General features: G+C 42.1%; 1 protein-coding gene across 5 annotated transcripts in view; it reads left to right on the top strand.

Moving 5' to 3' along the window:
- The window catches only part of ENTPD5 (ectonucleoside triphosphate diphosphohydrolase 5 (inactive)), a 23,861-nt gene continuing 8,747 nt past the window's right edge, over nucleotides 1–15,114 (top strand). For 2 of the 5 annotated variants that reach the window (XM_032113409.1, XM_032113408.1), the window contains exons 1-9: nucleotides 209–566; nucleotides 2,396–2,509; nucleotides 5,441–5,718; nucleotides 6,935–7,014; nucleotides 8,283–8,426; nucleotides 8,785–8,860; nucleotides 10,464–10,499; nucleotides 11,320–11,408; nucleotides 13,993–14,072. In XM_032113409.1, coding sequence (XP_031969300.1) covers nucleotides 5,502–5,718; nucleotides 6,935–7,014; nucleotides 8,283–8,426; nucleotides 8,785–8,860; nucleotides 10,464–10,499; nucleotides 11,320–11,408; nucleotides 13,993–14,072 — 722 coding nt within the window. In that variant the 5' untranslated portion in view covers nucleotides 209–566; nucleotides 2,396–2,509; nucleotides 5,441–5,501. Of the gene's footprint in view, nucleotides 86–208; nucleotides 567–2,395; nucleotides 2,510–5,440; nucleotides 5,719–6,934; nucleotides 7,015–8,282; nucleotides 8,427–8,784; nucleotides 8,861–10,463; nucleotides 10,500–11,319; nucleotides 11,409–13,992; nucleotides 14,073–15,114 lie in introns of those variants that run through there. The other 3 variants (XM_032113407.1, XM_032113405.1, XM_032113406.1) reach the window with 3 other exon arrangements.

A 15,114-nucleotide genomic window follows, 5' to 3' on the forward strand; every position in this document is an offset into this window, starting at 1 on the left:
CAACTCCCGCGACGGGCGGCGCGTCACGTGGGCGAGCTGTGACGCGGCACGCGAGGCCGGCGGGATGCGGCGCCGCGAGCGGCCGGTGAGCGCGCGCAGCCGGCGGGGGCGGGGGGAGGGGCGCGGCAGCGTCCGCGCGCTGCCGTGGACACCGCGCGCCCGCCGCTCCCCCCCCGCCCGGTGCCAACGGCGCCGGGATCGGGAGCGCGCGCGGGGCGGCCGCCGTCCCGCCGCTCCCGGGCTGGGTGAGCCCCCCCGAGCCGTCCTCGCTCCCGGCGCCCCGGGAGGGCGCTCCGCTGGGTGCGAGGCCGGGCAGGCGGCGGGAGACACGCGAAAGCTGCGCCGGCGTCTCCGTTACTCCTGGGAGCGGGCGGGAGGACGCTCCGTCCCGGTCAAGTGACAGCGCGGGCCGGCCGGTGAGGAGGGACGGGCGTTTCTGCGGGTGTTCCTGCCGAGCGCCACCGGTGCCGACTCCGGGAAGAGCCGCGGAGTCCCGGGCCGCGCTCCCCGCCGCCGGCGGGGCACAGGGAGGACCGGAGGCTTTTGCCAGGGGAGAGGAAAGGAAGGTAGGGAAGGTTTTTAGGCGCGTTCAGGGCGAGGGTTTAGCTCGCAGCTGTGGGAAATGGAGCAAGGCAGGACGCGCTGGCGCCGGGATGTGCGGCAGGGACAGAGCCGACAGCCCCAGCGGCGGCGGGGTCGAGCGGGGCCCTGAGGCGCCGTCTCCCGGGCATTCCCGGGGAGCGGCTGCGGGAGTCAGCACCGGAGCCGTCCCAGCCTGGCATGGAAGCAAAGCCCTCAGCGCCCCAAAGCTGTGCGCACCCAAGGTCGGTTTTCCAGGAATACCGGTTGTCCCAGGAAAAGGTGCCGTTAGATCCGCCCCCAGGTGTGCGCCTTCGCGGCTCTGAAGGGGTGCCCACACCGCAGGAAGGAAGTGCAGCGGTCTCCTGGAAAAGATGCCTTGGTCTAATTAAAGAGTAGAATTGAAAACCCACTTGGCCAGAAATGTGAATAAATAAATAGTGTGTATTTGGAGCCTCAGTACGGGGGAAAAAAGATTAAAACTTCTGATAACGCATGTTTGTGAGTTGGTTCTACTTTTTGTCCCTGCGGTTTAAAGCTCTAGAGTCAGAATTTTACCGAAAATGTATGTGCGCAAAGAATACTGTGCCATTATTTTTATGTAAATACTGGGAAATTCTGCCATTGAATTCAGTTATTCCTTCTATTGTGTCCTCTAAACAGTGTACTTTTAAGAAGCTTAAATTTTTGTCACAACAATCCAAGAAAGCTATTTTTTTCAATAGATAAAAATAAGTCCAGAAAAAGTGTAATAACTTTTTATTTTCTGGAAAAAAAAGAAAGGTTGAAAAGTACTTACTTAGCCATGAGTGTTAAGTGTTAAAGCTCTCATCTGGGAGATGGATCTTGTGACCACAAGAGCTGCTCATCTGGAAAATAGATTTTGTTACTCTTTTAGCACAGGGGACTTTCCATTCTGAATGATTTTTGGTGTGCTTCAGCATGGAAGAACAATATTAATTTATGTAATTATGTAATTTTGCTTGTTTCCTAAAATATTTGCCTATCTCTTTATGTATCATTACTATTTATAATTAGTTTTGAATATTTTTGTGTATCCCCAAATATTTCCCAATATTATGTTAGGAAACAGAATGGAAATTCTTGTGTATCTTCGGTAAACTGCTTTTCCCTTCCCTCAGACCACATTCCCTTTTACAGGGAGATGCTTCTGTTGTGTGGTTAGTGTTTTGCATGTTATTTTGTCAGAAATAGTCAAGTATTGAATATTTCTTGTCTTGAAAACAGAGATACCAGTGTTTCTGTGTATGGTGAACTCCAAGTAAGGTTGTGTTTTGCTGTCTTAAGGTTAATTGTTATTATGGTATTGTTTTACTTCTGTTGTTTAAGGAGAGTTTGGTTGTGGTGTGTTGGGGTTTTTTTTCTTCCTATTCATGCTTTCAGTCTTCGAAGTCTCTATGCAACATCCCAGTACTTTTGGGTCATACGGTTTGTGTAGCTCCCAAATTTTTATATTGGAGGTAGTGCAGCTTTTTCATTTAGTACATAAAATCTGCTGTATACAGATGACATCTGCATGTGTTCCTCTATGTTGGGAAATGAGTGTTCTGTCCTGTTTTGCTGGCTCAGGCCTCAGGGATGTTGAGGTCACCTGTAGCATTTGTGTAAATGTTTTACTAACTTGAACTCAGTTAACTTTCAACTTTGTGAAATTCATCCTGCGTGGTTGTATGAGCATGTTTCACTGCTTGTATTGAGCAATGATAAGCTCAAATTTGAATAAAGCAACTCAATTGATGTTTGGTGTGCCTTCATGACCTTATAACTTGCCTGATACATAGTCCACTCCTTTTAGCTGACAGCAAAGGTGAAGAAGTGCAGACGCAGTGTCTCTTGCCGTGGTGCTCTGAAGGTGGTTTTCATTAGGAACCTCTGGAGTGGAACAGCTGTTGCTTCCATCCTGCTTCAGGTGTGTGCCTACCATGTTCATAATCAATGCTGATTATTGCTGCTCATTTTGAAAGACAGTAACTGAGCCTACTGATGGGGATCTGTAAGTTTTACCTTGCTGAACTGCTTGATTGCATTAATGAGCTTGTGCTCGAGTTACAATTACCTGCTTTCTCTTTTCTGTTTGTTGTTCATTTTCTCCACCCTGTTGTATTCTGATACCAGCTAGGACTTTTAAATTGTTTGAGAGGAAGTGTTTTGAAAATATTTTTTCTTCTCAGTAACTTATCTCTTGTCTATCTCTACCCTAAATTTTTTTCCGTACTTTTTTTTCTTTTTGCTTCTGTCTTTCCAAATTCTTTTTCTATTGCCGTTTCTGTTATGCTCTGCTGATTTCTCTCTCTTGTCTCTGATTTCTTGCTCTCATCTATTTTCATTCTTCTTGTGGACATTGTTTTGCTAGTGTACTTGATTGAATGGACTTCACCATTCATTGAAGAGGTTCAGTGTGCTTTTTTCGTTCTTAACGAGGGAGAAGAAAAATAAAATTCCAAGGTGATTGGTTGTGAGTTCATTGTTTCGTTGGGGTTTTATTTGTCCTTAGAAGTATAAAAGTGGAAAGAAAAAAAGTCAGGGGAAATGTAAAAAACAGAAAGTGTGAAATAGTGGTGGATATCTGAAAAGGATAGAGAAGAGAAACTTTGTGAGGGAGTTTCATGGGAGGCAAAGGTTCTTGTAGGCCTGGCAAGAAAAGTATGAGTTAATGATGGCAGTTGCTCAGATATTTTCGGATCATCTGAGATTCTGAGGCTTACATAAGTGTCACATGTGCTGTTTGTAATAGGACTCTGGAGTTTGTTCTTAAGGCAGGTGCTTGGGTTGTATTTGTGATAGTTCATCAAACAAAATCCTTACATTGCATGAGAATAAGAACACCTCTTCGAACCTGCTGGAAGGTGGCTCTCACTAATGCCCCCCCCCCCCCCCCTTCCTCCTTATGTTCTGTAAAAACAGTGCAGCTGTTTGGATTTTCAGTAGCCCTCCTTGCTGTGATGAAGCAAACCTGGGTAATGCCAGCTGCATCTTAGTACAAATCCATAGCTACAAAACTGCCAAACTGCTGGGCGCTTCTCATCAACTCTCTTCAGGAGAGGGCTTTGTTACAGAACCAGGTATTTACTCCTTTCAACATAAAATGTGGATACTTTAGAAATTACTGTAATTGGAGTTGATCTGTCACAGACAGTGGCCAGGGCTGTTGTCTGCCAGTGGAATTGTGGTCAGTTCTTTTCAAGAGTGTGCTTCTAAAGCAGAGAGGATCAGGAGTCTGTGTTTCTTTCTGCCTGCATCTCTCTGCATTTGTGTGGAATAGGAGGATAAAAATAAAGGTCACAGCAGACAGGTGAGGTTACCCATCTGCAGTGGGCTGTGCACTTCGTTGGGCCTAGACATAGCAGAATGCTGGAGTGAGTTAGATGCCCGAGGAATGTGACATTTTTTGCTGAGAATGGGTAAAAGTTAATCTCACTAGGGACAAAGGTGAAGGATGGAAATAGGAAGTGTCTTACAAGGGCTGAATCTGGGATAAAAGGTAGTGGAGTATAAGTGAGCTCTTTGGGTGTGGGAGAAAGGTGTGTGGAAATAGAGGCTGTAGCAGGCTCACATAGAAAGGAGAGGGTTTAGGAATGAATAAATGTGGGATAGAGACAGGAAGTAAATATTTCAAGAGAATGAACATGGTGGAGCTGGGCAGATTGCTAAAAGACAGTCAAATGTAAGAGCAAGCCGTGGGTGAGGGTCTTGGGCAGAGCTGATGAACAGCCATATAAAGTAGAACGTTCAGTGCTGTGGGTGGAGGGATGTGTTACCATGTGTCTGGAAAGTGATAAGGAGCTGTTTGCACCTTCTGTATGCTGAGTGTTCTGTGTGTAGGTTGGTGCAGGCAATACTGCGTATGGTGGGACATCTGGCCACATGCTCTTTTCTGCTGTTAAAGATGCCTATATTTTCTCCTCCTTTTTGCCTGGGCACCCCATAATTTCTGTGCCCACGTCTTTTATTAGCATTTCTTAGGAAAAAATACATGCAAAGAGATGGGTCTTAAAGGGGAGATGCAGTTGTATCTTGATGTCCAATACTGTGTAACACAGCTTTGGGCCTTTGGCCTGGGAAAGTGTTAGAAGCTGTGTAAGCAACCTGAGTGTTCAGGGCAACTGCTTTAGGTTTGTGAGGGTGTGTGGGTTTTGCTAGCAGGTTTTTTTGTTGTTGTTGTTCGTAATTCTAAAAATAAAAACCAAACCAAAAATACATAAAAATAAAATATGAAAAAATACTGAGAGGCAGAGCCCAGGTGCACTTCAGTTCAGCCCCTCTTGAGCAGCACAAGCTTTTCTCGGAGATGGAGATGGTGCTGGAAGGATATGCCTTCATTCTCTCTGTGTGCTAATCTCTCCCAGCAGCTGTTCTTAGCCTGAGATGAAATTCTCTTTGTTTGTGACTCTGAATAACACTTGTGTTCTGCCACAGCATCTCAAGTGTGTAAATGTTAGAGTAAAGTGGTTCTGCCCAGAGTTCCCCTCTGGCGATGCTTCTTTTCAGATAATATTTGGGCTTTTGGGAGGTTCTGGGGACTCTGAGTGTTGAAAATCTGCAGGACAGATAAGAGAAGGAAATAGTCTAAAAGTCAAAACTAGAAATACTGGAAAGCAAACCACTTTGTCTCTTCTGTGCTTGGGAGATGGAGAAACCTTTACTCTGAAAGAACAAATCAGTTAGATGTAGTTGTAGCACTAAGTGCAATAAAACAACTCTTTTTGGTTGGAGTGTTGAAAAGCACCTAAAGGGAGAATATATGTGTACAGAATTATTTATTTATTTTCTTTTTTTGACAGAGTTTTAAAGGAGAGAGCTCTTGGTAATTTCCATTCCTGCTTTTTTTTTCTCTCTTCAGGACCTTCTGCAGCTCTGTGATTGCTGATACATGCTTGACAGCCTCAAAGGGTCCTGGCAAGATGGCATCTTCTAGACTTCCCATCCTTATAGCATTGGCATTTTCCTCTTTGCCTTTTGTTCTTTCACATTCAAACAGGGTAATGTGGTTTCAGGATTTCTTTCCACCTAATGTGTGCCCTATAAATGCCAAAGCAAACACTTTTTATGGCATCATGTTTGATGCAGGAAGCACTGGAACCCGTATTCATATTTACACCTTTGTGCAGAAGAGCCCAGGTAAGACCCCCATGTACATTGACTTAGGTTTCAACTTCTCAAAACAGTTTTGTTTTTTGCCAGCTCAGCATTTGAGGGGAGCTGAAGATTTCTACAGTTTGTCTTTCAAATGGTCCTCCTGCAGGTGTTTATTGTCTATTTGTCTTGGTGTTTTGCTGTGTAAATATCTTTTCTGTAGGTCTTTTGAGTCTGAGATACAATTCTGGGTATACTGGAGAGTTCTGAATTTTCAAACATTTTCATCTCTGCAACTGTTTAAAAGGAATATCTCACTGAGATGAAAAGATACTTATGCTATTTTTGTCAGGTTGCATGTTAGCTTAAATTTTCACAAGAGATACTTGAATTCTGCATATGTTTGTCACATGTTGTAGCAAACTAAAATCAGTAAATTAGAGCATTATTAAGTACTGAAGGTCTGAGCCATTTCCAGGAGAGCTGTGTTCAGATGCACCACACTCCAGTGTATCTGCTGCTCACATGGTGCAGAGGTGCCCGGTTTTGGCTGCACATGCGACAGGATTCAGGGGGATGAATTAGCTTGGGTACAGTGAGCCAGCAGGTTTGCAAAGGTTAAAGGCTGGTTGCTGGGACTTACGTGTCACATAGTACTGATGTGTCTTTGCATGACTTCATCCATTGTTTGGAAGGACTGGTACAAGGTCCAGTTCTGTTGGACTCAGCCTGGCTTGTAATACCTGATACTCAGGGATAGCTTCTACACCCAGGCTGCTCTGGCAGCAGTGGTCAAACTTGTTTGGCTTCTCAGCCAAGTACTTGAGCACAGTCAAGTCTTTTCTGTCTTTGTGAGTTGGATGAATCACCTAAGGATAATTGGGAGTTGATTGTGTGTCTTAATCTGCACTAATATTTCACAATTAGCTTGGGGACAGAAAGGGAAAGAATTTTTATTAAGAATAGGCAACAGTTATGTTGCATTGTTGTAACTTACTATAGGTCACAAATGCTAAATGAAGATAACTTTAATTATAACAACATGTTATTCGTAAATTGTTTGTGAACTTGGTGGATACAAGGGCAACGTTCTGCTAAATATGTTCCTGAAGTGAAGGAGCAAGACTTATTTTAGGAGGGGAATAATCTTGTTTGCAAGGGGAATCAAGGATAATCACTTTACAGGAGTTGAGGGCAGCCTTTCTTTTAAAGAAAAAGATTTGAGTTGTTGACTGTATCATGTAATGTTTTGTTTGTGCAGAAAACCTTCCAGAGTTGGAAGGGGAAATCTTTGAGTCTGTGAAGCCAGGTCTGTCTGCATATGCTGATCAGCCTGAAAAGGTAATACTATCCTTCATTCCCTGGGAGTTGGTCTTGCTGTTAATATCACTTAGATTCCACCAAGCAGTTCAAGTATTACTGGTTGCCATCGCAAAAAGTCAAGAAGAAATGTAAAAGTTCTACCACTGTGTCTCTAAACCTGTTCCTCTACTTTTGTGAGTTAATTTTACACAGCGAAATAGGAGCTTGGTGTTCTACATGTTTCGTCAGTGGAACAGTGACTTAATTAATTGCTTAAATGTTTATATAACTAGACTGTACGCCTTTGAGAATTTCAAAGACAAAGTGATTTTTGTCTCCAGCAGCATCAATGTTTATTTCCCCTACAGCTACCCCAAATATGAGTAAATGCATACTCTCTCATTTACAAATAATTTTCTCAGTTCTGAAGTAAGCTGCCATTTTCCAGCCACCCTGCACTGACAGGAAGCTCTTTCACAAACTAAAGGAGGTGCCAGAGAAATGATAGATTAGATACGCTATCTTGTGTGCTTTAGCAGCCTTGAAGTTGGGGGGGGGGGGGGGGTTAACATAATGGGGGTTTCAGGTTTCGCATTTTGCTCAGTTGGATTCCATACTACAGGAATTTGAGTGTGACACTTTATGGAAGAGTGAATGGATTTTTGATTTTTAAAAAATTTTAATAAGATCACCTATGATTTCAGTAAACATTATTTGTTGGATAGGAGAGGAGAACTCACCCCAAAAGAAATTTCTAGGCATTTCACAGGAGAATGTTTATTGCTAGTGCCAAACTGTAATTGTTAGAGCAGTGAAAATAATTGAGAGCCAGCAGTGATGTCTGTACCTTGTGTGGTAACCATTGCACAGCTGGCATTTTAATTACAATATTTGCTATGGACACAGTTGGAATTCTTATGTTGCATTTAGGGAAATCTACAGGTACTTCCCTTTGCCTTGGTAGCCTCAGTCAGTAATTGCACCATTTAGTTTCATCATACTGCAAGATATTTAGGTTTGTCAGGTAATCGGTTCCCTCACCTCCCTCCATCCTTTCCAAAAAATACCTTCCGCAAACAATGATACTTATCTTCCCTAAAATTTATGAATAAACCTTTCCTTCCAATGCAGACACTCTCTTTAATGTTCTAATGAGATGTCTAGCATGGTTTTTGTACTTATCTTGAGTGTGGGTATCTTCTTGCTATTGAATACTGTTTTCACAAGTTTTGAGGAGAAACTGAGAGGCCTATTTTCTGATGGCCTGTAGGAGGAAAGTGTTAAGAAAAATGAATTTTTCCTTTCAGGGTGCTGAAACTGTCAAAAAATTGCTGGACATGGCCATAGATGCAGTGCCACCTCATCTCTGGAAGAAGACCCCAGTAGTGTTAAAAGCCACGGCTGGACTTCGCTTGCTGTCAGAGGAGAAAGCTCAGGCTCTGCTTTCAGAGGTAGTACTAAGTTGTTGTGGATGCACTTGTATTGTTCTCCCTGTTTCATCTTTCTTTTTTGTCATTCAGTTCTCTATTTTGTTTAGCTAAGAGAATGTCATCTATGAAAAGAGACTGTAATCCCATGATAGCATGAAACTCACAGAATGTCTTGTCTGTTCCTGAAATCCTCTGTCTTGCTGTGGTGGAAGGCATGGAGAGAGACCTACAAAACTTTTTTTCTTTCTTTCCTAGTCTCTACACACACTTGTCTTATTTTCTACTGCTGTGTAAAACAAAACTTTGTCACCCTCAGAGCACCTCAGAGCAGAACAAGACTTTAAAGACCAAGAAATCTAAACACTATTTCTTCCCTCAGGTGAAAGAAGTCTTTGAGGAATCACCATTTCTTGTTCCAGAGGACAGTGTTGGCATCATGGACGGATCTCATGAAGGTATGTTTTAGGAGGAGTAAAAGGTAAAAGCAAAGAGAAACGGGAAAAAGAGAGGTATCTTAGGAACATGAGAGGGAAAGAGAAATGGTCCCTAAACTAAGGGGAAAAAAATAAAAGGTTTCTTGCCCTGTTTGAAACAATGCAATCCTGCCCTTCCAAGGTGGTGTTTGTTACTTGGTCAGCTGTTAGGCTACAAACACAGATACACAAAGAGATTTCGCATGCTTTGGAACAAAACCTTGTCTCAACAATAAGTATTCAGGCTGATGCAGGCTGACCAGCTGAAGCCTGCTCTTGGGAAATAGTGCTAAAAAGATTGTGTAGCCTCTGAAAGGCTACATGACAATATATAGCAAGCTGGGAAGCTTATGGAAAGTGCCTTGTAAGTTCTGCAATATCAGAATTAAAAATAACCTGTTATGATTAGCTCATCAATTTTCAATCTAAAATTGGAAGGATTGTGACTATTAGAGGACAATGAAGGATAATTGGCAAGTATCAAAAATAGATAAGTAAATTATAATTTTTAAAATACTCTGTTGGGAAAAATACAGCTAGTAAAGTAGCAAGGAAGTACTGTAAAATACAAGAAAAGGTAAAATATGTTGTAGGTTTGGAATGAACAATGATTTTGCAGTGCAGAAAAAAACACTCTAACATTCTGGCTACATATCCAGACATACTACCTTGGAGAATAGGCAAGTAATAATCATCTGTGTGGATGCCTGATGAAAAGAGCCATCCTGTCATGTTATGTTCAGTTCAGAACACTTCCTTATGGCAGATAAATTGCCCATTTGGAAAGTGTTGAAGGAAACCAAGAAGAATTATCACAGTGCTTAAACAACTAATAAATTGAGGAAGATTAAAGACCAAAATCTGTCCACGTGGGCCGAGAGAAAAGGAGAAGTATCATAAAGTCTTCAAGTATTTGATAAGTATGGTGCAGTGTGTAGTTTGTCACTAGGATTAATGGGTGAACTGTACAGTCAGGAGAACTGTTGTATTGACAGGGGGCAGGACCAATGAGGCATAATAGAGCACAGGGTAGCTTGCCAAGTTTATTTAAAATCCCTACCTCTTCTACTGCCGTATGTTTGCCTGTGTTTGGGTGAGAATCATGCCAGTGTCAAGCAAGCCACTGGAGTCAAAGGAACTGTTTGCATTTTACTGGTTGCTGCTCTGTCTATAGTGTAATTATAGAAACCTCAAGATTAAAACACAGAGTGGTGTGAATGCAGTTTTCAGATTAGGAATTGAAATGCTGGACTGCAAAAATGGGCCCAAGGAAGCTTGTGCATTGTGTCAGCTTATTACTTCTTTGTATGTTGCTTGGATAATAGATATGATTTGTGCATGCTGGAGTTGCATGGATATTACAAAGTCCTACCTATTCCAACTCATGAGGCTTGTGTGAATGACTAATGCATAATAAAATTTAATTATGAGTTTGAAATAGTCTCTGAAGTCTGGGGTGGTTAGATTAAGTTTGTAATGACTTCCAGATAAATAAATAACATGTGGAGGGCTGGTAACAGTGGGCAGGAGATTATGGGAGTATTCAGTGGTGACTTTTTTTTTTTTTTTTTTCCATTCTTCGCAGGAATTTTAGCCTGGATCACTGTGAACTTTTTGACAGGTAGTTAATTCTGTGTAACTACTCTCTAAGCTTGAACTCGAGTCTCTTCTGTGGAGGTGATCACCCTAAGTTCCTCTGCCTTGGCCATGCTTTTCCTCCCCACTCTGTGACCAGTGCTAAAGCAGTGGATTGTCTTGGGCAGACTGTGTTCCAGAGTCTGTAGTAAGAAGGAGACATCTGAACCACTAAGGTGCCAGAATTTACACAGGGCTGGGAGGCACTGGCAGGCTGGTTTCTCTAACGTCTTGGAGAGTGGTACTGCTGATGTGTGGGAAACAAGGGCTTGCAGTGTTCTTCATCCCAGTGTGAGCTGTGCCACTACAGTGGTGTTGCAGGGCATGGTGCCTTAGCACTATGGGCCCTAAGAGCTTCTGGGAATGCAATCTAGTGATAAGAAAATCAGCACTCTGGGAGATACGTGACCAAGCAAAAAAGCTGCTCTGGATGATTTGGCTCTTACTGCACTTCCTCCCCCACTGCTTTTTAACAGCTGTATGATGGTTACAAAATTTGTGTACTCTCCCTGAGAGCCTTCTGCAGGAGATACTTTGTCTCTTACTTTCATCTTTTGCTTGATACCTAGAGATTTATCTGCTTTTGTCTCTTTGGAAGAGAGATTGGAATCAAGGAAGAAAGTCTATGAATCTTTCCATAATACCTTCTGTTTGCCTATCTGCTCTCTCTGAGGTTTTTTCTTTAGAGGGCAGCTCCTGTATTGTTGTGATACTGTGATTACCTGGTGGCTGCCTGAACATCACACAGTGTCTGCATTTTAGCATTTGTGAACTTGGGGCTGTTCTGAGCATGGTGTTGTTTGCAGGGCAGCTGTCTGGCCAGAACCAGCAAACTGTTGGGACTCTGGACTTGGGAGGAGCCTCAACCCAAATCACATTCCTGCCGCGGTTTGAGGTGAGGAGTGGTTAAAAGTGCGTGGGTTGGGACTGCAAGGCTGGTGGAGAGACCTGAGCACAGCTGCATCCTGTCATATCGCTTTGTCATCAGTGGCACAAGCAGAACATCTGTGGTTTACAGAACATCTGTATTTCTGTTCCCTTTGAGATCAGTGTTGGCTGATAGGCACTTGCAAACAAAGGAGCCTGAAAAACGAGGAAATAAAAAGAAAACAAATGAGTAAAACCAAAACGACACAGCTTTTGTTTTCTAGACTCAGGCTGGGAAAACCTTATTAATATTGATATGACTGTGTATTCAACAAATGTAGAACATTTCTAGGCAGTATTCTTGAATATTAGAAGAAATGTAGGGGCTGTTCTATCTTTTATTTTTCTTCCCCATTCCAGTCTGATAACAGATCTTCACTAAGTTTTGGAGGGCGGCGGGAGTGTTGTATGGGGTAAATGTCTTTAATAGTAGCACAGTCAGTTCTCTGTTTTCTTATCAATTTCTTCTCATTCCTTCTGAGAACTCCCCTCTCTGTTCCTCAGACATCTCTGCTGGATTTTTTAGTAGTTCTATAGCTCTTTAGAAACGGTTTGAACTGGGACCCAAGTCTGCAGTTTGCATGAGAAAATTACATGAGTAATGGAAAGGCACTATAGCATTCTGGACCTTCATGTTGCTCTTTCTGAAGGAATCATTTCTTTAACATTTTTTGTTCATAGAACTTGAGCTTCTCAAAGGATGTTTGGTGACCACGAAACACATGGCTTTCACATCAGGATATTTTAATTCTGCAGTCGTGTGTTATGTTGAAACATGACATACAACCTTATCCTGTTCAGCAAAACGTCAAGTATACGCTGGGTTTGTCCTCTGTTTTGTGTTGATAACACCTGCTGAAGTGGGCACTGGACCAACAGGAAAGGGTGTTGCATGTCAGGGTTTCGGAGAATAAATAGAACTGTGTAATAGGCTGAGCTGCAATTTAGGATTAAAATTTCCCCTTCGAGCCTTGCAGTAAAAAGCCTTGAGTGTTTGCTGCTGACCAGGACTAATGGTGTGAATTTTTAGGGCAGTGTGGAGTCAAGGTTCATGTTGCCTGCTTGTGTACTATGTCTGCTTCTCCCCTGTGTTGTCAAGTTCAAATAAATAAGCTCAGCATGTTTTTGGGAGTTTTTCCCATCTGACAGAATTGGCGGGTATGCCTCCCTTTGATTTGCAGTGGGGATTTTTCCTTCCTGCAGTCTGAGGCAGACACATGTTTGCTCTTGTATTAGTTTTGAAGAAAATACTGTAATAGTAAGAGATTCATTAATTAAATATGAATTACAAGCAAGTAGAGAACATATAATGATAACTGCATGGAGGTGATTTTAGTTTCATGGCATTATTGCCAAAGTTAAAAGCAACTGAAAAATAATCATAATAATTATGAAATTGTCTGTCTGGTGTCTGCCTCCTTTTTGTGAAAGTAGGGCATGAAAAAAGACAGTTGTTTTCCCCAAACTAATTTTTTTTTAGGATCTCTCCTTTTAAAAAGTTTTTGTGATGTAAGGTTTAGAAACAGAACTCAAAATATGGCAGAGTCTGTGTGTATGAGGCCAAGGATGTGACTGTCATTTCAGTGATAATCAGTTTGAGACCCAAAACAAATTTTGATATGTATTTGGTCAGGAGAAGCTCAAACTGAGTACTGCCACATTCCTTTCAGCTTTGAGCAGGCTTCTGGCTTGGACTCTAGAAAAAATAACCCAGATCTGGATCTCCTTACTTGAATGGTAACTACAGGACTGTGCAGCTTCAATTCTTTCGGAGATTCTGCTGCTTGGCCCAGAATAACAGTGTCTGATGGAAGTGCACAGAGCCAAGAAGGGATGGGAGAATGAGGCCATGAGGAGCGACAGAAACTGGGATTCAGAGTTTGGGGACTGGACATGAAGAAACAGTAAATGGTCGCTAAAGTGGTTCAGCCTTACAAGAGTGTGAGTTAGTCTGTCAAGAAGATAGGTCAGGGTACCAGTGGGATGGAGGTGTGCACAGAAGGAAGACTGTGAGAGGGAGAAAACTCGAGGTGGTGAGACAAGAGGCTAATTTAGGTGAAGCAGCCCTAAGACTGGGAGTGAGTGGTCACAGTGTTTCCTTGAGTACTGGCAAGACATTTGACATGGTGAAAATGGGGCCTTATACTTTGTATTTTTAATTCTTCTGAGTACCTCAGTTTAGGTGCCTAGCGTGACTTGCAAAAGTTCATAGCACTTCTAGTGCAGCTGATTTTTTTGGGGACTCTGTACATGTAGAGTAGCATGTAAGTACTCTAGAAAAATTCAGGTTGCCTGAATTAGGAAGTGTTTTCATCCTGATCTGTTGTGCTTCCCTGTTATACATTGAAGTAACACAAAGATGCATATAAATAAATCAGTGTTAAAAGCTGCAGATGTTACAGCAGTGGCACCATTGAAAAACTGTTCTTTGTTTTCAAAGCAGATCAGATGAGTGTGCAGTAAACTCTATGGGTATATCTGTGATATTACATTAAAATTGGTGATTCTTTATTGCATAATATAAACTAAAATATTTTTTTCTTAACTTTTAGGAAACTCTGAAGGAAACCCCTGGGGATTTTCTTACCTCATTTGAAATGTTTAATAGCACCTACAAGCTCTACACCCACAGGTGAGGAGCAAAAGATTACTATTTCTGCTGGGGAAATAAGTCTTTTTTTGCAGCCCCTGAGCTAACATCCTGGTACCAGCAGCACAGATAATGACATTTTTACTACTTACCTGCATGTAACAGTAGAAGTGGAACATGGCATTAGTTGGCTGGAAACATTCCAGATTTATGGTTAATGTCACTACAATGGAATATTAGGCAGTCTGTCAAACAAAGAGAAAGCATTATGAGTCCATATTTAAGGAGAAGAATTCTTATTACTGGATTCAAGCCAAATATTCTGAAACAAGCAGAAAGGTAGATGTTGTGCCAGTAGTCAGAACTAAGCATGATCAGAGATTTGGAAGGAGGACTTGCCTGAGACTTTTTCCTTAGTGGAGTGAACATTACCATCTCAGTCAGTTATAGAATCTGTTTACTTGACAGCAGAGCTGGTCTAATAGTCATCCTCTCCTAGTCCTTACATTTGCTGATATAATAAGTGCTGTAGTCATCCATACAGTCTATTAGATCACCTAAAATAATTGGGATTGAAAAATCATCTCCTAAAAATTGAGAGAGAGCTGGAGGTTAGTTTAACTCTGAATATTTTGCAGACATTTAAAATTACATGACAAAAGTGGTAAGTGGCCAGAGGTGGGAATGAAAGGGTCAACAGGATTTTAATCTGTGTTGCTACAATGTGTGATGACATTCCCATAACATTGTTCACATTCTAGCTTATAATGAATGTAGCAGTTACTTGTGGAGTCGAACAGGTGAATTTCACATAAAGCCACAGTTCCCTTTTAGTGGGAGGTTCTGCACTCTGCCCTAAGAGCACATAGTCTTGTGTGTGTTACATAAGAGTGGCTGCCCTATTCCTTATGCACTCAGCACATACCTTCTTTCTCCCTTGTAAATGCACCTTGGTGGTGCATTTTTGCTTTTCATGATCATCTTGCATAAATACCACATCAGTTCTAACCACTTTCTGCAGTTTTAGATTTACCTATTTTACAACCCCTTGTATTTCTTGGGTTTGTGTCACTGTTTTGGCCCT

The sequence above is a fragment of the Corvus moneduloides genome, chromosome 6, assembly GCF_009650955.1.
Source record: "Corvus moneduloides isolate bCorMon1 chromosome 6, bCorMon1.pri, whole genome shotgun sequence".
Classification (NCBI taxonomy): Eukaryota; Metazoa; Chordata; class Aves; order Passeriformes; family Corvidae; genus Corvus; species Corvus moneduloides.